At 47.8% G+C, this 22,476-nt stretch overlaps 1 protein-coding gene across 1 annotated transcript in view; it reads left to right on the top strand.

The window, feature by feature from the left end:
- The window catches only part of Cdc5 (cell division cycle protein 21), an 88,534-nt gene extending 67,955 nt beyond the window's left edge, over positions 1-20,579 (top strand). The window contains exons 8-9 of the mRNA XM_045742834.2: positions 11,457-11,654; positions 17,856-20,579. Of these exons, the coding sequence (XP_045598790.1) occupies positions 11,457-11,654; positions 17,856-18,113 (456 nt within the window). The 3' untranslated portion in view covers positions 18,114-20,579. The remainder of the gene's footprint in view (positions 1-11,456; positions 11,655-17,855) is intronic.
- Positions 20,580-22,476: the final 1,897 nt, after the last annotated feature.

Here is a 22,476-nt window from a genome sequence, read left to right as displayed (position 1 = left end):
CGTGACCAGGACAAGTTTACACATAACCAAATGGAAACAATAAAATGCAAATTAATAACAAATTTAATTTATTAAAAGAAAACTAAAACAAAATCTAAATGTGTTCACTCCCTATCACTTTAACACTCCCTACTTGACCTGAATGGCAAATGAGAAGACTATTTCTATACATAACCATAGCAACTATACCTCTATGTTTCCCAGCTCTCGGTGTTGGGGCTGGTCTTGGGGAGAGGTAAGATGTTTGACCTCTCCCAGCTGCTCGGCCGATCACACTGATCTTTTCCTTGTCTGGACTACCCCAGACAGAACATTGTATTGTTCCGCATCGCTTACCCAGTTACTTTAGCAAGGTTAAGTTATAACAATTAACCTCTGTTGTACTTAATTGATCCAGACTGGTTGAATTATTTTACTGAATTAAATTACAAACATCTAACGGCAGAGCTGTTCCCGATCACAAAAATGGTTATTAAAACTTTGAGAAATAGTAGACCTGTCAACCCCTGATGACCTATGACCGCCGGTCACTCCGCTTTAAAAGTTAGATCTGATTCGTGACGTCACTGATGGTGACTTAAACTCAATTAGAATACTCTTGATATTGTACCCAGTACTATTATACAATACAATTTTAATGCAAAATGAATAAAGGCTAATTTTCTCTAAATTACTGAATACTATAGGATGATTCATTATACGCAGCTATGAACAAAGCGTTGGTTATTTCCACCGCGAATTCCCCTGGGGGTCAGGTCACCATGCGGCTCAGCTTCCCATTCTCTTTTGTCGATAAACCACTCTGGATAATTCTTACAACAGCCTAGTTTGTTACATCTTGTCTGGAGCTTCTGTCGGCCTAGTGCTGGTTCTCACTTTTGGTGGGGTGCTTGCCTAGTTGTGCTTGCGGGGGTTGAGCTCTGACTCTTGGGCCCCGCCTCTTCTGTCAGTTGACGGTTGTGCAGCTTCCTAAGCCTCCTGGGCTCGTCTTCTCAACATCTGCTCCTGTGGGTGGCGTCTGCCTCCACCACATGGCTTCTTGGTGCTTTTCACTTTCTTTTCCCTCTGACATTGATCAGGTTCTTTTAGTGTCTGTGGCTCATTTGGGTGCTCACTTCCTCCTGTGTCCCCGTGTGTGTACGAACATACAGACATAAGTACAGAGGAACTGCAGAGGGCCTGTTGGCCCGTGCAAGGCAGCTACTGTTTCTGACCACCCATTCCCACTCACATACATGTCCAACCCGCCCTTACACCAATCGTGGGGCCCCACCACCACGTTACGTGGTAATTGGTTCCGAGAATCACCGGGCCTGTTACTGTACCGGTCATTCCTCCGGTCTTTCCTGATTCTGCGCTTATCCCTTTTATGCCCGTTGTTTCGTGCCCACAATGTGCCGCAAGGGTGGCGTGTGCCACTATCCCCGTTTCTATTGTTTTGTGAAGATTGGTGTCAGTAAACACAAACACTAAAACTACCTATCTTTTGTTGCATATACAGTAGTTGCGGGTGATATTTGGCAGGCAATGGTGCGGGTTGGGCTCACCGAGTGTCGGTACAGTGTCTTGCGTGTGTCTGTTCTAGACCACACTTGCAGGTAGACTAGTTATTATTCGCTACTCTGCTGGTTATATGCTTGGGTGACGCCTCACCGTTCTCCAAAGGTTGGCAGGAATTTTCCTTGGATGTACGGAACGGTTTGAGTTCCATCATTGGTACTACGTAAAGCTTTGCTTCTCTCGTTAGGCTCATGCATTTGGAGCGAGTATCTTATTGGGATACTCTACTCACTCCGCCACCCTTGTTTACTCTTCCCCGCTTGGCAGGATTGCGTCGATGGCTCTTAATTTAACACTTTAGTGTGCGCGGCACTCGTGAAAAAAAAAGCGCCTTGTGCGCGCGGCGTTCTGCGCGCTCAAGCGTAAACACAAAAAAGTGTATAATCTTTTCACGCTCCTAACATCAATTCTCGAGCTACGTTTTTCATTTTGGTATCAATGTGTTGGCAATAAAATTCTCTACAAGATCATATGCATAAAATGTCACCAAAGCATTTGCTATCCCACCACGAAGTAAATAAACACGAAGATGACTCGCCGTGACACCCAAACAGGAAGTAAATGTTCATACTCTTTCGTTTGTTGCCAGCCTCACAGTCATCCTACAGCGCTTATTTTGATATCACTGAACTCGCAATAAAATTCCCCACCCAGACATATGCCTATCAATGTCTAATTATGTTCCGCACGAGTGTGGGAACTTGGCGAAGCGTTAGCTGTGATTTCAGCAGCGACGACACTGTTGTGATGCAGCGCTCTGAAAGTTTATACTTATTTCACTGTCCTGACATTATTTCTCGAGCTACGTATTTCATTTTTATAGCAATGTGTTCGCAATAGAAAGTTCTATAAGAACATGGGTAGAATTGGCCAACAGAGCATCAAATAAATTTGCGGCGAATAAAATCTTACGCAAATCTTACACGTGTTTGTACCCGTGAGCGTAAAAAGTTTTTACTTTGCTCATGTTTTTTCAAGTTTATACTTGATTCACACCGTTTTTTTTGTTTGTATAGTGTTTGGAATAAAATTCTCTACACAGACATATGCATATAAATGTAGAATCATGATCGCGGCCAACACACGAGTGTGTGGAGTGGGCAATTACCCTCGTTGTGTCACCAACTCGATAGTCTCTCCTCTAAGTTACAATACATTGCCGTTTTCTCAAATAGGCACTGTGCCTTTTAGAGAAAACGAAAATTTAATGGCAAACATATTCATACAAACCCCAAGTCGATCGAGTAGTAAATACCCAATATAAAACACGGTCCGTAAATTTACTTCGTGATCCGACAAGCGGTTAAGCAAAACGCCCGTAATTCCAAGTGGAAAATCCAGGGAAGTGTTAACTGGGGTGTTTGGTGTGGTGTGTTTGGTCACCTTGCATGTGTCTTCAGTGCCTTTTTTGTCCATCTTTTGTTCTTTGTTGTCCTGTGGGACTCTGCCCCACATTTCGGTGCTTTTGTTTTCGTTGTCGACTCCTGGGTCTTTTCCCTGTCTGGACGCTTTCCTTGCCTATCTTCGGTGCCTGACTGCACCCTGCTGTCCGTAAGGTCCCTCAGGTATGTACAGTATCCACTCAATTTAACGGCCTCTTTTATACCGATCTGCTGGTAATAACGACCGGTTTGGGAGATCGGTATCTGGACCCTCATATACCAGTCTGGCGGTCGATATTACCGAAGGTCGGTATTGAGTTTGTTTTGGCATCGGCGGCCCCTCATGTGGCAACAGGCCACCGACCTCCAAGGCCTTGAGGGAGGGATGGGAGGCAGTGATTGATGGAGGGAGGGAGGGTGTTGGTCAGGAGGGAGGGAGGGAGTTGGTCAGGAAGGGAGGGAGGGAGTTGGTCAGGAAGGGAGGGAGGGAGTTGGTCAGGAAGGGAGGGAGGGCATTGGCGAGGGAGGGAGTGAGTTGGTCAGGGAGGGAGGGAGGGAGTTGGTCAGGAAGGGAGGGAGGGAGGGAGTTGGTCAGGAAGGGAGGGAGGGAGGGAGTTGGTCAGGAAGGGAGGGAGGGAGTTGGTCAGGAAGGGAGGGAGTTGGTCAGGAAGGGAGGAAGGGAGTTGGTTAGGGAGGGAGGGAGTTGGTCAGGAAGGGAGGGAGGGAGGGAGTTGGTCAGGAAGGGAGGGAGGGAGGGAGTTGGTCAGGAAGGGAGGGAGGGAGGGAGTTGGTCAGGAAGGGAGGGAGGGAGGGAGTTGGTCAGGAAGGGAGGGAGGGAGGGAGTTGGTCAGGAAGGGAGGGAGGGAGTTGGTCAGGAAGGGAGGGAGTTGGTCAGGAAGGGAGGGAGGGAGGGAGTTGGTCAGGGAGGGAGGGAGTTGGTCAGGAAGGGAGGGAGTTGGTCAGGAAGGGAGGGAGGGAGGGAGTTGGTCAGGAAGGGAGGGAGGGAGGGAGTTGGTCAGGAAGGGAGGGAGGGAGGGAGTTGGTCAGGAAGGGAGGGAGGGAGGGAGTTGGTCAGGAAGGGAGGGAGGGAGGGAGTTGGTCAGGAAGGGAGGGAGGGAGGGAGTTGGTCAGGAAGGGAGGGAGGGAGGGAGTTGGTCAGGAAGGGAGGGAGGGAGGGAGTTGGTCAGGAAGGGAGGGAGGGAGGGAGTTGGTCAGGAAGGGAGGGAGGGAGGGAGTTGGTCAGGAAGGGAGGGAGGGAGGGAGTTGGTCAGGAAGGGAGGGAGGGAGGGAGTTGGTCAGGAAGGGAGGGAGGGAGGGAGTTGGTCAGGAAGGGAGGGAGGGAGGGAGTTGGTCAGGAAGGGAGGGAGGGAGGGAGTTGGTCAGGAAGGGAGGGAGGGAGGGAGTTGGTCAGGAAGGGAGGAAGGGAGGGAGTTGGTCAGGAAGGGAGGGAGTTGGTCAGGAAGGGAGGGAGGGAGGGAGTTGGTCAGGAAGGGAGGGAGGGAGGGAGTTGGTCAGGAAGGGAGGGAGGGAGGGAGTTGGTCAGGAAGGGAGGGAGGGAGTTGGTCAGGAAGGGAGGAAGGGAGTTGGTCAGGAAGGGAGTTGGTCAAGAAGGGAGTTGGTCAGGAAGGGAGTTGGTCAGGAAGGGAGGGAGGGAGTTGGTCAGGAAGGGAGGAAGGGAGTTGGTCAGGAAGGGCGGGAGAGAGTTGGTCAGGAAGGGAGGGAGTTGGTCACGGAAGGAGGAAAAACAATTGTGGTGTGTATGGGACTCGCTTAAGCCTAACGAAGGTGGCGTTGGCGGTGTTGCAAGAATTATATTGTTTTCTTATTGCTGTGGAGAGCTAGTTACGAATATTAATTAAATAACACTATAATAGATGAACAGTACAGTACAGTATTTGGTTTGCTATTTATTCATTTAAATATTTACAATAAAATAAAATGGGATTTAACAGAACTTACGGCGCATCGTACAGCGTGTCAACACCCACGTGTCTGTCGACACATGTGGAGGGGAGATGGGAAGGCTGGCGTGAGGTGGGGGAGGGAGGTTGACCAGGCAGATCACACGTGTCGTCCAGTCTCGCCACTTACCCACCTGTTCACCCACTTCCCTGCCCACCCACCTGTTTACCCACTTCCCTGCCCACCCACCTGTTTACCCACCTGTTCACCCACTTCCCTGCCCACCCACCTGCCTGCACACCCACTTACCCACCTGTTCACCCACTTCCCTGCCCACCCACCTGTTTACCCACCTGTTCACCCACTTCCCTGCCCACCCACCTGCCAATCCATCCACCCACCTGTTCACCCATTTCCCTGCCCACCCACCTGTTCACCCACTTCCCTGCCCACCCACCTGTTCACCCACTTCCCTGCCCACCCACCTGTTCACCCACTTCCCTACCCACCCACCTGTTCACCCACTTCCCTGCCCACCCACCTGTTTACCCACTTCCCTGCCCACCCACCTGTTTACCCACTTCCCTGCCCACCCACCTGTTTACCCACTTCCCTGCCCACCCACCTGTTTACCCACTTCCCTGCCCACCCACCTGTTTACCCACTTCCCTGCCCACCCACCTGTTTACCCACCTGTTCACCCACCCACCTATTTACCCACTTCCCTGCCCATCCACCTGCCTGCACGCCCACTTACCCACCTGTCAATCCATCCACCCACCTGTTCACCCACTTCCCTACCCACCCACCTGTTCACCCACTTCCCTGCACACCCACCTGTTCACCCACTTCCCTGCCCACCCACCTGTTTACCCACATGCCTGCATGCCCACTTACCCACCTGTCAATGCACCCACCCACCTATTCACCCACCTGCCTGCTTACCCACTCACCCACCTGCCTGCTCGAACCTGTTCACCCACCAAGCCCATCTACCTGCTATCCACTCATCCAAAACCCACCTGCCTGAACCCACCTATCCCTGCCTGCCCACCCACCCACTTGCCTGCCTGCTCACCTACTTTCCCTGCCCACCTACCAGCTAGGCAGCTAACCACCCATGCACCAGCCCCACACACTAATTAGTGTGTCAATTCAAATCATGCGTGTGGTATAAAAATTGTCGGAAATGGTCCCTTTTGGACTCAGAGGTGAAAAAGTACTATTATCCGGAACATGTGATAATCCAGCTTGGGGTCCTTCCCATATAGTCCGGATAGTCGAGTGGAGACAACTACCTGAATGTTACTTGAAAAATTACCGACATCTTAACTTCGGAAATACCAGAACTCCGGAAATAACGACCAGGGTACAGCCCCATATAGGCCGTTAAATTGAGTGGATACTGTACGCGCTCCTCTACACATTTTGTGGTTGGTCATGTGCGTTACTTCCCGGGCGCTCCTTGGGCCGTATTCGTGGTTTTCCTTACCTATTTCCGTTTTTCCTCCCCCATGCTACACTTATTTGTGTATCTGGGTCAGTGCTTCTTGATTATCCTGTTTGGTGCTCCGGTGGGCCTCTGTCCATGTTCAGTTCCCTGCTTTTGGACTTCTCCGGTGTTCCGTTTTGGTACCAAGTTCCTGCGATTTTCTGTGTGGTTTCCTGCAGGCTTTGGGTTGCGCTGTCTGTGGGGGGTGTGGACTTTTCGGTCTGCCTCTCCTGCCTTCCTGGTTCCTTTTCTTGGAACCGGGTTTGCTGGGTTCCGGTCCTGGTTCCGGTTTTTCTTTGTTCCTTTTCCGGACCGGGTGTGGTTGCTTTCCTGCGGTTCACGTCCTGGGTAGTTTTCCTCTTGGGTGCCTTGGGGGATGTGTGCGTCATTCTTCCCTGCTGGAGCTGGTTATGTTGCTCCTTTTGGTTGCGGGGTCGCTGTTTTTAGATTCGCGTTTTGCGCTTTCGCTCGTGGTGTTAGCTTCTCGTCGTTTGTGTCGGCACTGGTGGGTTCGTTCTTGGTCTCCCACTTGCGTGTTTCGTCTTGGGGGTGGTGTGTGTTTTTCCTGGCGGTCTTTCCGGTTTTCCTATCACTGCGAAGGGTCCTTTGGTCTTTGATAGGGTTGGCTTGTCTTCCATTCGGGGTTGTTCTGGGACCGTTGTCTGGGATTGTCCTGTCACCTCATATTGGGTGGTGCTGGCGGAGCCGCTCCTGCTTGTGTTCAGTGTTGTGGTTCCTTCTGCTCCATTCCACTTGCTGTCCTGGGCGTTGTTCTCCTCTGGCCTGCTCTTGAGTTTTGGTGCCGTCGTGGTTGTTGGCCTGGGTGGTCTTTTTCTTCTCGTTTTGGTCTTTGTTTTGTCTCTGGTTTTGGTTGTTCAGTTAAGATGTGTGGTATCCGCCTCCCGGTTCCTTCCCTGTTTTACTTATCTGTGGTGAGGTAGCTCCGGGGAGCCGACGGGGCTTCCCCCAGAAAACCAGCGTTGAATGTAATGAAACGCCATTTTCTAGGTGAGTCCCGGAGGCTCCCCAGCATCCCTCCCTCCTTCCGGTCGGCGGCGTTTTTCGCGTATTTTGACATCCAGCCTAAGAACTGCCAGTTGGATCGCCGGCGTGGAGGGTCTGGGGCTCCCCCTTCCCCCACTCGGGGAGGGGGGGGAAGGGGGAACAACCGTGCCGGAACAACCGTGGACATCTTCAAGAGAAAACTGGACGGTTTTCTAAGAGAAGTTCCGGATCAGCCGGGCTGTGGTGGGTACGTGGCCCTGCGGGCTGCTCCAAGCAACAGCCTGGTGGACCAGACTCTCACAAGTCGAGCCTTGCCTCGGGCCGGGCTTGGGGAGTAGAAGAACTCCCAGAACCCCATCAACCAGGTATCAACCAGGTTGCGCAGACGGTGGTGCGGCGACGTGATGACGTCATGCTAGTTTGATAATCTTGTTTGGGGAGTTCTGTCCACTCGTTCAGCTTTCGGTAGCAATAATTTCACCAGAATAGGGGTTTGTTTTGGGGCGCCTACCTTTCTGGGTGCCTGTCCCGGTCGATGGCAGACATAGAATGCTCCCAATCACAAGGGGGCTTCTATAAGCCATTGCTCCTCGTGCCTCTCTGAGGGGGCCAGGTTCTGGCTCGTGGTCCCCGGTAGGCAAGAACTCCTAGCACTTTGACTGATGCCAGAAAGTTATACATATCCATTCAGCCTGGATAGCTCCGGGGAGCCTCCGGGACTCACCCAGAAAATGGCGTTTCATTACATTCAGTGCTGGTTTTTTCCGGTCATAATCCCCTGGATACTTGGCGTTCTGAAGCGCGTGTGGGGCGGCTTTGAGTGGCACCTCCTCCGCCTCTGTACTGCATGTGCCTCGTCTTATCCTACTGGGCTCGCACCTCAGGACGTTCTCCACTAGGGATGCTCCGGTTGCATTGCACGGCTCAGCTGTGTCGTGACACGGTGGTGTGTCTGTTTTGCAGGTGAGATTGTACAGTCTGGCGAATCTGTCGGCCGTGTGCTGGTTCTCGCTGTTTGGTGGGGTACTCGCCTAGTTGTGCTTGTGGGGGTTGAGCTCTAGCTCTTTGGTCCCGCCTCTCCACTGTCAGTTGTCAGGTGTCTAGCTTCCTGAGCCTATGAGGTTCTATCTTCTCTACGTTTGCGACTGTATGGAGTTGCCTCCACCACATCCCTTCCTAATGCATTCTGCTTACTGACTACTGACACTGAAACAGTTTTCTATGTGTCTGTGGCTCATTTATCCATCCTTGTCTGCCCTGTCGTTTCCCCACTTGACAGGGTAGCGTCATTGGCTCCTAACAGGGGTGTTAGGTGTTGTATTTTTTGCTTGGACACTGTGTGTGTGTGTGTCTTACTGTGCCTACTTTGTCCGTGTCTCTTGTTCTTGTTGTACTGGTGGGGGGGGGGGGGCACTGCCCCACATTTCGGTGCTTTTTGTTTCGTTTTTCGGTGCCTGGGTCTTTTCTCGATCTTTGGACATTCCTTGCCTATCTTAGGTGCCTGGGTGCACCCTGATATCCATGGTGTTCCTCTGTGTATGTGCGACCTCCCACACCACATGTTGTGGTTGGTCGTTTACATTGCATAACCGGCTGATACTTGGTCCGTATTCCAGTCTTTTCCTTGCCTATTTCTGTTTTTCTCCCCCTCTATACTACACATGCTGTGTATCTTGGTCGGTGCTTATTGGCTATACTGTTGTTAGGTGCTGGGGTCGGCCTCTGTCCATGTTCCCTTCCCAGATTTTGGACTACCCCAGTGTTCAGTTTTGGTACTGAGTTCACTTTTTCCTTGCTCTCTCTTGTTGCGTTAGCTGCGGGAGGTTGTGGACTTCCGGTCAACCGCTCCTGCTCTCCTGGTTCCTTTTCTTAGCACAGGGGTAGCTTGGATTCCGGTCTGGGCTCCAGCTTTTCTTTGTTCTTTTTCCAGAACGTGCGTTTTTGTTTTCTTGTGGTACACGTCCTGAGTAGTTCTCCTCCTGTGTACCTCGATGACACGTGCCTCGTTCTTCCCTGCTGTTGCTGGTTGCGCTGCTCCTTAGGGTGGCGGGATCACTGCTTTTCGCTTTGCATCTCGCACTTTAGTTCGTGGTGCTCATTTTCCTCGTTGGCCTCTGCCTGGGCCCTGGCTCTTCAATGTTTGGCCTTGTTGGTCCTTCCAGGGTCCTGGGGGTGAGGTTCCTTCCGGACGGGGCATTTCTGCTTGTCCGGGTTGGTTCCTTTTCGGCTCATCGGGATTGGGTTCCTGGTTCCCTGGCGGCCGTTCCTTCTGGTTTTTACCAGCCTTGTTTGGGGGCTCCGTTTTCCGCGGTTCCAATCCTGAGGGGCTTCCCGCGACTCCGCCTCTTTTTGCGAATTGGTCCAGCCTTGTACAGTACTGGGCTGGTTTGTTCTTCCCCTCGAGTCTTTGCGTCTGGGGGTTTTGGTCTCGTGTTCTCATCGCTTGTGGGGGCACTGGTGGCTTCGTTGTTGGTCTCTTGCCTGCGTGCTTCATCTCGGTGGCAGTGTGTGGTTTCCTGGCGGTCCTTCTGGTTTTCCTATCACTGCGAAGGGTTCTTCGGTCTCTGATAGGGTTGTCTTGTCTTCCCTTCGGGGTTGTTCCAGGACCGTCTTCTGGTGTCGTGTACTGCTGCCTCGTTTTGGGTGGCACTGGCGGAGCCGCTCTTGCTTGCCTTCGGTGTTGCTGTTCCTTCTGCTCCGTTCCGCTTGCTGTCTTGGGCGTTGTTTCGCCTCCGGCCTGATCTTGCGCTTCTGGTGCTGTCCTGGTCGTTGGCCCGGGTGGTCTGTTTTCTTTTTCTCCTCGGTTGTCGTGATCCCTTCGGTTCTGGTGTATTTTTGTTTTTCAGGTCTCCTGTTGGTGTTGACCTCTAGGGGTCGGGTCGGGAAGTTTCCAGCTCTCCTCTGGCTCCCGTGTTTTTCTGCCTCGTTGATCTTCGTGGTAGGTTATTCTTTTGATGCAGTCTCCTTCTCGGGTGATGTTTGGGTCTGCTGCTTCCTGAGGGGTCCTTGGGTTGTTGTTTGGTTGCCGGTTGTCAGGCTGGGGGTGCTTTCTTTTGTTCGGTTGTGGCTCTTTGCTGTTCTCTGCACATCTTGGCCTCTGGGGCTGTGGATGCATTTTGGGTTGCCCAGATTCCCTTGCTTCCCTCCTTCCTGTTCTGTGGTTCGGGTCTCCCGGGTCATTGGCAAGGTCCTTTCTTTTCGTCTGTGGTCTTGCTTTTATGTTAGGCGCGTGGCGTCCGCCTCCCGAATCCTTCCCTCTTTTCCTTACCTGTGGTGAGGTAGCTCCGAGGAGCCGACGGGGCTCCCCCCAGAAAACCAGCGTTGAATGTAATGAAATGTCATTTTCTGGGTGAGTCCCGGAGGCTTCCCGGCATCCTTCCCTCCCTCCGGTCTGCAGTGTTTTTCACGCTTGTTGACATCCAGCCTAAAAACTGAAGATTGAGTCACCGGCGGGTAGGTCTGGGGTTCCCCCCCCCCTTCCCCCTCCCGGAGAGGGGGGTTGCGCAGACAGCGGCGCGGCGACATGATGACATCATGCAACCAGAATAGGGGTTTGTTTTGGGGCGCTTACCTTTCTGGGTGCCTGATCCGGTCGATGGCAGACATAGAATGCTTCCAACCACACAGGGGTTTCTATAGGCCATTGCTCCCCTTGCCCCTCTGAGGGGGCCAGGTTCTAGCCGTGGTCCCCGGTAGGCCTAAGAACTCCATACACATGACTGATGCCAAAGTCTGACATTAGCATATCAGCCTGGGATAGCTCCGGGGGGCCAACGGGGCTCCCCCCAGAAATGCAAAATGTTCCTAAAAAGATTAAAGAAAAGAATATAAAATGTTCTTTTTCACAAAATTTCCTTGTAAAATAGGGGCACATGGTATGTGTAAGTGCATCTTGTATAATGGATGGTATTCTATAAAAAATCTGCTGGCTACTTTTAATAGTCCATTCCAGCAAAGCAAATAGTCCAGCAAAATCAGGTGGTTGGGTACCATTCCTTTCCTTTGTCATACCTCAAATACTTATCCTCATATCCCGTCCACGTGCTGTATAGTCATAATGGCTTCAGCACTCTGTCCTGATAATTACTTCACCTTTAATTTGTTTATTTTTTCAGGTTTGGGAAGAGTGCTTGGCCCAAGTATTGTTCCTACCAAGTCAGAGTAAATACACTCGGGCAAGTTTAGCCAGCAAGAAGGACAGGATTGAATCTCTGGAGAAGCGATTGGAACAGAACAGACAACACATGGCCAAGCAAGCTAAGATTGCCGCTAAATTGGAAAAGAAACTGAAAATATTAATGGGTGGATATCAGGTAAATTTATGTGATTATTTATATATATATTTGTACAACCTTCAGCCATCAGTGTTACCATGCCTGTTTACTACATGTGCTCAAACTCTTCAGGTGGTTCTTCCTGCTCATTTGTTTTCCATTCCTTACTTTATTCCATGTACACAGAGCTGCATCCTCATTTTTCATACTTTTTCTTTTCTCAGAAAGTCATGTTGTACACTTGCACTCCTCACTTAGACTGTTGGTTCACCAACGACCTGGCTTTTAGCAAGGCCGGCATTTGACCCCTGATAGTCCAAGTGGTTAACTACTGTTTCTTCACTATTCTCTTGTCCCTTCCAAGCGTTATATAGTCATATTGGTGTAGCACTTTCTGATGATAATACCTTGCTCTGCAATCCTCTCTTAATCTAATAAACTATACATCCCACGTGTCTAAGCTTCTATTGTCCATAATTTCTATTAATTTTCAAAAATACCTTTATTAGTTCAGTATACTTATTCCTTATTTTTACTTTACCTTTAAGAAAGTAATTAGTGCATTACAAACAAATACAGTATGTGGTTATTCATAGCTACAAAATGCACAAAGTTGTGTTAGGTAGATTAAGACATGACCCAACATTAATATCACCTAATACTGTATAAGGAATAATGATATGAATGAAGTGAGCAGCTCACAGTAAAACATATCTTAACATAATACAAACAAATATAAAACAGAATGTTTCTAATTTGTAGACATAATTACTTTTCAGTGCTAACCTTTTAAATTACATTTAGTTGGAACTTAAACCAAAGAAGGCTTTGAGTTAGGATGAAAAGCTCCTTCCAGAGTTGGCCACTTGAACATAGACTTGCAACTCTCCAGCCCGTCCTCTTGATTTGGTACTACGTACAAAAGTATAAAACTCCCAATAATTCAGGTGCTTTATGGCATCTGTGTATGCTGTATATGTTCTCTGTATTCCCTCTATTTCAGCAATTTCTCCTGCTCTGAAAGGGGGAAGTGAGTTCTGAGCAGTACTCAAGACAGGACAGCTAAGGTGATTGTGCACAAGTGATAGAATGTGAATTGTAAGGTGATTGTGCACAAGTGATAGAATGTGAATTGTGCACTTTGTGAATCATCACTATCACATTCTATCACTTGATACACAAGCTATTGGGCTACTATGCAATATATTAGTCTAGGGCAGTAGTCAATGGAGTTCAGCCTACTGGGGACCAAGAGCTAGAACCCCCCCCCCCCCCCCCCCCCGCCCCTCAGAGAAGCACAGGGAGCCTCTGAAAACTCCCCTGTGGTTAGGGGTTTTCCTTGTCTGCCATCGACTGGGGTTAGGCACCCAGAAAGTAGGAACAACAAAACACACCCTATTTGGTAAGAAAATTGCAACCAAAGACTGAACAGGGAGGTAGAACTCCCACAATTCTCAAGCAAACGTCATACACTGCCGCTTTGTCTGCGCAGCCCTCGCCTCCCTGGGAGGGGGAGGGGGGAGCCCCGGACCCACTGCGCTGGCTACTCAACCTCAGTTCGTTGGCTAATGCGATCTGGCGTGGTCGTCAACTCTGGCCTCGATTTCTTAGCAGTGTTTTGCTTAGTAAATATGTTCAAACCGCATACCCCTAAGAAAAAAGAGAAAGATATGCAGATTGGAACGGGAACGTCGTTCCCTATATAAAAGAAGAAAACGAATTGCGGAACAACTTGAGAGTCGCACCCTATCTCAAGAACAACGAAGAAGGTTAGGTAGAGAAATAGAAACAATTGAACTCATGCTACAAGAATCATACAAAACTCAGGAGAGGCAAATAGAGCAAAAGGCCATCAGTGAAATAGAGAGAAATCTGAAATATTTTTTCTCCTATGCAAAATCAAGATCAAAGACCACATCTAGTATCGGGTCCCTGCGAAAGGGAGATGGAACTTTCACCGATGAAAACAAAGAAATGAGCGAGCTACTGAGGAAACAGTACAACTCTGTTTTCAGCGAGCCACTAAACACACTAAAGATTGATAACCCAAATTAATTTTTCATGGATATGATACCAACATCAAATCATATATCAGACGTCGCCCTATCCCCACTAGATTTTGAAGAAGCCATAAACAGTATGCCTATGCACTCTGCACCAGGCCCGAATTCTTGGAACTCCATATTCATCAAGAACTGTAAAAAACCACTATCGCAGGCCCTTCACATTCTGTGGAGACAAAGCCTAGATACTGGCGTTATCCCTGACATACTAAAAACAGCAGAGATAGCACCACTCCATAAAGGAGGAAATAAGGCAGAGGCAAAAAATTACAGACCGATAGCACTAACATCGCACATCATAAAAATTTTTGAGAGAGTGCTAAGAAGTAAGATCACAAAATACATGGAATCACAGCATCTCCATAACCCCAGACAACATGGTTTCAGAACAGGGCGCTCTTGCCTGTCGCAGTTGCTGGACCACTATGATATGGCATTAGATGCTATGGAAGACAAACAAAACGCTGATGTAATTTACACAGATTTCGCAAAAGCTTTTAATAAATGTGACCATGGTGTTATTGCACATAAAATGCGTTCAAAAGGAATTACCGGCAAAATAGGCAGATGGATCTACAATTTCCTGACTAACAGAACCCAATGTGTAATAGTCAACAAAATAAAATCCAGCCCATCAACCGTGAAGAGCTCAGTCCCCCAGGGTACTGTGCTTGCTCCAGTACTTTCTCTCATCCTCATTTCGGACATAGACAAGAACACAACCTATAGCACTGTATCATCCTTTGCAGATGACACTAGGATTTTCATGAGAGTTGGCAACATAGAGGACACAGCAAACCTCCAATCAGATGTAGATCAGGTCTTTCTATGGGCTACAGAAAATAATATGGTGTTCCAGTATCTAATATGGTGTAGGATAAGTTCCAGGATAACGAGGATCATGCGCTACAGAAAAATTGAAAATATAAAAATGGAAACCACGTACAAAACTCAGGCAAATCATAACATAGAACGAAAAGGCAATGTAAAGGATCTGGGTGTACTCATGTCGGAAGACCTTACCTTTAAAGAACACAATAAAGTAGCCGTCACAACTGCAAGAAAAATGACAGGTTGGATAACAAGAACTTTTCACACTAGAGATGCTATACCGATGATGGTACTTTTCAAAACGCTTGTGCTCTCTAGAGTAGAGTACTGCTGCACAATGACAGCACCTTTCAAAGCTGGAGAAATTGCTGACCTGGAGAGCGTGCAGAGATCCTTTACTGCTAGAATCCACTCAGTAAAACATCTAAATTACTGGGACCGACTAAAGAGCCTAAATCTGTACTCCCTTTAGCGCAGGCGGGAGAGATACATAATAATTTGCACGTGGAAAATAATTGAGGGGCTGGTCCCAAACCTGCACACAGAAATAACATCACATGAGACCAGAAGACATGGCAGGATGTGCAGAATACCCCCGTTAAAAAGCAGAGGTGCAACAGGTACTCTGAGAGAGAACTCTATCAACATCAGAGGCCCGAGACTGTTCAACACGCTTCCACTGCACATAAGGGGCATAACTGGCAAACCCCTCACAGTGTTCAAGAGAGAACTGGATAAGCATTTCCAAAGGATACCTGATCAACCAGGCTGCGAGCAGCCGCGTCTAACAGCCTGGTTGATCAGTCCAGCAGCCAGAAGGCCTGGTCGACGACCGGGCCGCGGGGACGTTAAGCCCCGGAAGCGCCTCAAGGTAACCTCAAGGTAAGGTAGTGGTGTTTCCTGATGTGTTGTGGTGGTGGTGGCCAGGTGTAACATCAGTGTACTGGGGCTGCATGCACTTAGGGCTGCCTTCCCTAAGTGCCCTGTAAGTACTACCCCCAGGGTGCTAGGGTTCTCTTCCATAGTGCTTTCGGAACTCGACTTCTGTAGGGGTTCTTGCTGCTCTGCATTTACCCCACCCTTGGGGTCAGCTGGGGTTTCGTGGCCTTTGTTTGGCCTTGGATAGAAAGTGGTATTATTGCTGGTTGTGGGGGTGTCAAGATGTTGTGCAGCTCGCCTACCTACGCAGTGGCCGGTTCCTGTTTCCTCTTGGGATGTTATACTTTTGTGGGGTTTTCTTTAATTTTTGTTTTCTTTGCCTGGTGGGGTATGCCTTGTTTGGCTATAGCTCCACTTCTGATATTTTGGTGGCCCTCCGCTAGGCCCCGGTGAATGTACACGTCACAGGGGTTTCAGTGTTTTAGCTCATTCCCCATTTTAGCTCTTGGGTTCAACTGGTCTTGCAACACCTTGCCCGGGCTTCCCGTAGTAGTCAGCCTACGGGCCCTGGAAAACCCTGTCAGTGCTTGGTAGACCGAAGGATGCATCTTCCAAGTTCCAGCTCGCCTCGTGTGAGTTTGAAGATTGCTGTGTGCACTTGTCTCAGGATGACAGTCACCAGTTTTGCCTCTGTCATGCTGCCTGTTGAGTCACCGACAACTTTGACCCAGAGTCTTGCGAGACGTATTCTCTGCTCATGCTCCAATTTACCCAATCTGTAGACATTTAGATTCGGGTACAGGTGGCATCTGCATTGCATGCTAGGTTTAGGTTGCAGCAAGGTGCTAGGTTGGTAGCCCACCCAGATGCCCCAAGGCTGCCCCGTTTTGGTTATAGGGACCTGGACTTGGGGGCGTTAGTCACTTCGACTTTAATTTAGTCTGTGCTCCCCAGTCCTTCCCTGATTGGTATTGTTCACCTTGCTCCCTCTCTCCCATCCCCCCCCCCTCTGCTCCCGGCTCCCAAACGTCTGAGGGTTTTGGAGTCGGCAGGGTTTAGTTGATGAGACTCGGGCGGCTTCGGGGCCAGTCCCATTAGGGTTGGGGACAGAGGCATTTGAACCTGCTCCTGCTGCTGAGGATCCTGGGTCCCACCAGCAGACCCACTTCTTTTCTGCCTTTTCCCCTGGACTCTGCCTTTTCTTCAGGGATAGAGGGTATGGAGGACGGCTCTGCCCTGGGTCCTGGTTTGGAGGATTCCGGGATGGGGAAGGAATTGACCTTGAAGGAATCCTGCTTGGGTGTTAGTGCCCTCTTCGCAGGGTTTGTTGTTGCAGGGGGAGGGGTTTTCTTACCCCTCCTTCCCTGTATGAGTATGATTTGGGTTCGGTTCCGGGTTCCGTTGGGTTCCTCGGCTCCTTCATTCCATAGGTTTTCTGCCTCGAATTTCACCTAGGGAGGTTCGGGAGGCTCTTGCTGCGTACCTCCTGCGAGACCCGGAGTCTGCCTCTGTGATGGATCTGTCTTCATTTGAGTTCGGTTCTTCTTCCCCGTATTGGGTGCGTTTGGAGGTTCTGGCATCTTCCTGGCTGGTAGACTGCCAATTCTTTTCGTTGGGAGCGTGGGTTTTGTCGGACCTGTACGCTCGAATGGGGTGCACTGCTACCATTCTGCAGTGTGACTTTGAGTCACAGGTTGCAGCCAGTTGTCTCAACTTCGAGTTGAGGAGCACATGGCGGCCACCTCCCGGGTAAGTTTTTACTTATCTTGAGTTATGTAGCTCCGGGTAGCCGAAGGGGCTCCCCACAAAACCAGCGTTGAATGTAATGAAAAGCCATTTTCTGGGTGAGCCCCACAGGCTTCCTGGCACCCTCCCTCCCTCCCGTCGGTGATTTTTTTTTTTTTTATGCTTAGCCCCTGAACTGGTGTTGAGTAGCTGGTGCAGTGGGTCCGGGGCTTTCCCCCTCACCCTCCTGGGGAGGGTAGGGCTACGCGAACAAGCGACGCGGTGGCAGTGTGTGACATTTGCTTGTTTCCTTGAGAATTGGGGGAGTTCTGCCTCCCTATTCGGTCTTCGGTTGCAATTTTCTTACCAAGTGGGGTATATTTTGTTATGCCTACGTTTCTGGGTGCTTAGCCCTGGTCGATGGCAGATAAGGAATACCCTCAACCACAGGGGGCGGTTTCCAGAGGCCATTGCTCCCTGTGCCTCTCTGAGGGGGGCCAGGTTCTGGCTCGTGGTCCTGTAGGTCCGGTAAGCTGAACTCCATTGACTAATGCTCTAGACTAATATATCGCATATTAGCTCGATTGCTCCAGGGAGACTCCGAGGCTCGCCCAAAAAATGACGTTTCATTACATTTAACGCTGGTTTTTCTACTAAAATCTTTTGGTGTTCCTGTTACTCTACACACTTTCACTATGTTCCCATACATCATTATACAAGTTAATTATTTTTTTTGTTTAAGGCACGGGCTGCTTCGTTGGCTGCAAGTCTCCAAGACTGTGTGGCTCAAGTGGAAACTGCTTTATTGGAACACTCCACATTCACCTTCCTAAAGCAGATGGAAACGATTGCCATACCTCGTAGGTTAGCGACCATCTCTGAGGACGTTGCACGACAGACAGAGCGGGAGAAAGAGCTTCAGAGGAGATATGACCTATTACAGCGCATGCTTCAAGACCTCAAAGGGCCTACAGCCAAATCTGTTGATGATAGTCAATAGCTTAGGATTATCTATATTTTTGTAAAATATTTGAAGTTTTGTAAATCAATAGTGCTTTTATTTGTAATGCTGCAATGAAGTATACTCTCTCTCAATGAGTAATATTTTCACTTTTTCTTTTGTTTTCCTATTTCATTTACTTTTCTTTACTACTATTTTTTACTTACACATTATACACTTTCTGAAGCACCCTTCATTCAGGTCTTTCTATACATTCTTGTTTTTTAGCGCAAACAAATGGCAACTGGTTTACATGTATGTGAATTCTATGATTGACAACATCCCAGCCTGTGGAATTCTTCAGCAAATATTTTATATATTCAACTCGTATGTTAATATTTGAAGCCAATTAAAATGTCAAAAGATGATCCTGCTTGAGGTTGCCACCCAGTTTAGGGAAGAGGAGTGTCCAGAAAAAATAAACATCTAAAGATGTTCTGTAAAATATATAGGTACAAACTGCTGAACGGCATGACAAGAGAATGCTAAGGATACAAATTAAAATTTAACTTGGAGAGTAAAATGTAACTTGTAGTATGTTTCACTGGTTTTGTAGTCTGTGTTTTTATTATTGTATATGCTCAGATAGCCATGGAATCATAATGTATACATGTATTGATTGATCAGTAAACCCAAGCATATGAAAAGGGAAAGTGACAACATTTTGGTCAGTCGTGGACCCTTATCATGCAACTTGATAAGGGCTCCTGACAGACACGAATGTTGTAACTTCCTTTCTTTTATATGTGTGGGATAGATTAATAATTTTCAGCCACATTATTATTTACATTGATTTATTGATTATTAGAATCTTGGCCCAAGTCAGGCACTGAACCATGTTGATTTTACATTCATATTAACTTTTCTTAACTTCAAACTATTTAAGAAATGCATTTGGCATTAGTAGATGAGAAATATAAAGGATTTGAGTTTATATGAAAAGATCCTTTCAGAACACTAGTCAGGACAGGGGATGGCACACTGTACCGATAGCAAGCCCCTGCAGGATCATACTGGTTCTAGGGAGCATTGGAGAATATTATCCAGCGGTATGAGACCTCCATAGGAAACTCTCGAGAGAAATTGCTTCCCCAAGAACTTAAGATCAAACATTACTGCTGAGTAGTGTTCTGGTAATTTAATAAAATATAGAAGAATTCCTAGGCCACTGTTCCCAATCATCACCAAGTAGTGGCACTACACCCACAACGTAGTACCACAGTTGGACGCAGTCGTTTGCTACTTGATGCATGCAAAATTTCACGCACAAGTGAATAGGTATTATAGGGAGGGATCAAGGATTGTGCTTTTTATATGAGCTCAAAGACTTTCAAAGGTAAATACTGAAAGTACTACACTGTATATCTGAAATGGAGGTGAAGTGATGTAATTACCTAAACCAGAATAGGGGAAGGCTCGCCTGAATTGTAGAGCAGTGGCAAAGATTCGTGCATGTCCCACAGCAACCATTAATGTCATGCTCAGATGGTGAGAGCACAGGACTCCCTGCCAGAAGCAAATGAATACTTACCTCAGAACAAGCATGCTTGTGCCTCCAGCAGGGAAGCATCGATATATAACGGGTAGTGAAGATATAGCTGCACCTCCAAGTTGGAGGACATGGCAGAGAAGAATAACTTGAATGTGGCAAACTTATAGCAGTTATCAGCTCCAGATAAATCTGTGTTTCTATGAAGCAGCTGGGGGAGATGTCTTTTAGTACAGTGTGAGGGTTAAGGAAGAGGGACTCGACAGCAAGAAGCCAGGAGATAGTAATGCAGGTAATGCAAGGTTATAATACATTACACGAGCCACAAAGCAACCCTGAAAAATTACAATGCCCTGGCAAAAAGATAACTCTACCATGGATTTGAATGTGTCTCTCCCCCAAAGGACTTGAACCACTGATCAAAGCACACATGACCATTATCAAGTCATCAACGTACACAGTTCAGAAACTCTGTTTTGCATCTCCAGAGAAAACAGGAAAAATTATGCCACACAAATCCTCTCCACATATTGGAAGTCCAATGTGTGTCATCAAAGACTTTGCTAGCTGTTAATGATGAATGAATAGTACGAGTATTTAAAAATGGTTAAAAAAAAATCTCCAACATCCTCTGGAAAAAAGAAGGCAGCAGTAACAAGTGAAAATCATAAACTGTCTCCAACCTGCAGTGAATGACCAGAGTGACCATTTTGGCCAAAGCTACAGTTGCTACAACTACAGAAAGGTCACTCGCTTTATGCCTAAAATCTAAGTTTGATTTAGACTATTGTACACCTATTTAGTCCAGTCATCATTGTAATGATCTGTGTAAGTAGTTACGAATAAAGCTTCTGATTCTGATAATGATAATGTCTATGTGCTCTGCTGTTATAACACATAATTAGTGTACTGTCATGTTTATGTAAAATTTCTCAAATATAAATGTACAGTCATTTATGAATAAAAAAAATATTTAATTGATTTGATTTAATTTGAAGAGAGGCAAAATAGGCAGACCCAACCAGACATTTATCAGTCTCCATAATGGGTTGGTGAATCATCTCAAAGCATACCCTCTTATCCATAATGACATATGAGCAGGAAATCTGGTTGCCAAGGCTTTTATCTTTCGGCTTCCACAATCCTAACCATATCAAAGCCAGGACAGATCAGCACAGCGAAATTGTTGGAGGTGGCGACTAGAAACTTTTTAAGTCAGCATGTCAAGGGTCCCACGAGAATGAGAGGCAATGATGAACTAGCAAGACTCGACCTAGTATTCACTGAACGATTCAGACATAAGGGAAATCGGTCTTGAAGCCCCCCCATGGGTATGAGTGATCACAGTGTAATGTTGTTTATCTGGTCGAAGAAGGGTTAATGTACTCGAGGAAGGGACCAAAAAGCAAGAGGCCAGCATTCTGGAAGGGAAACTATGAGGAGATGAGAACATTCCTAACTGAAATAGCTTGGGATATAGAGCTCGGAGGAAAGACGGTTCAAGACATGATGGACTACATCACACAGAAGTGTAAGGCGGCAGCAGACAAGTTTGTCCCAGTCCATAAGGAAAAAAATTATATGCAGATGAGAAACCCATGGTTTAATCAGAGTTGTAAGCCAGCAAAGCAGCTAAGTAAAAGGGCGTGGAGAAACTATAGAAACAACAGAACACCAGAGTGCAGCAAAAGATACCAAAGCGCCAGGAATGAATACGTCGGGGTGAGAAGAGAGGTAGAGAGGCAATATGAAAATGACATAGTGAGCAAGGCAAAGACTCAACCCAAACTACTGCTGCATAGCCACGTCATGAGGAAAACAACAGTGAAGGAACAGGTAATGAAACTGAGTATAGGGGCAGAAAGAATCACTACAAATGACAAGGAAGTGTGCGAGGAACTCGATAAGAAATTCCAGGTCTTCACCTCAGAGCAAGGAGAAGTCCCAAAGATAAGAGAGGGAACATCAAACCAGACACCACTAGAGAAATTTGTGATTACCAGTGGGGAGGTGAGGAAGGCTATAGGCCCAGATGGAATCTCACCATGGATTCTAAAGGAAGGAGCAGAAGCTCTGTGCCTGCTACTCTCCATGGTGTATAACAAATCACTGGTAACAGGTGAACTGCCAAAAACTTGGAAGATGGCCAATGTAGTCCCAATATACAAGGGCGATAGGCAGGAGGCACTGAACTACAGGCCAGTGTCCCTAACTTGCATTCCATGCAAGATAATGGAGAAGATTGTGCAAAAAAAGCTAGTGGAATATCTGGAGCGGAGGAACTTTGTAACACAACATCAGCATGGGTTCAGAGATGGCAAATCATGCCTAACAGGTTTAATTGAGTTCTATGACCAGGCAACAATAATCAGGCAAGAGAGAGAGAGGGCTGGGCAGATTGCATATTTCTGGACTGCCAGAAAGCTTTTGACACAGTACCACAGAAGAGACTAGTACACAAACTGGAGATGCAGGCAGGAGTGAAAAGAAAGGTACTCCACTGGATAAAGGAGTACCTAAGCAACAGGACACGAGGAGTCACTGTGAGGGATGAGGTCTTGGAGTGGCGGGGAGTCACCAGTGGAGTCCTACAGGGATCAGTCCTTGGACCTATAATGTTTCTGATATACATAAATGATCTCCCAGAAGGAATTGTCTCGTTCCTCTCGATGTTTGCTGATGACGCAAAAATTATGAGGAGGATCAAGACAGAGGAGGATACAGTAGTATGAGGCTACAAGACGACCTAGACAAACTGAAGGTATGGTCCAACAAATGGCTACTAAAGTTCAACCCAAGTAAATGTAAGGTAATGGAACTAGGAGGCCAGTCACTGGATACCAAATGGGAGATGAAGTCCTTCACGAAACGGAC

The sequence above is a fragment of the Procambarus clarkii genome, chromosome 11, assembly GCF_040958095.1.
Source record: "Procambarus clarkii isolate CNS0578487 chromosome 11, FALCON_Pclarkii_2.0, whole genome shotgun sequence".
NCBI classification, from domain to species: Eukaryota; Metazoa; Arthropoda; class Malacostraca; order Decapoda; family Cambaridae; genus Procambarus; species Procambarus clarkii.
The sequence above is the reverse complement of the archived record's forward strand: the minus strand, read 5'-3'. Positions and strand labels throughout refer to the sequence as shown.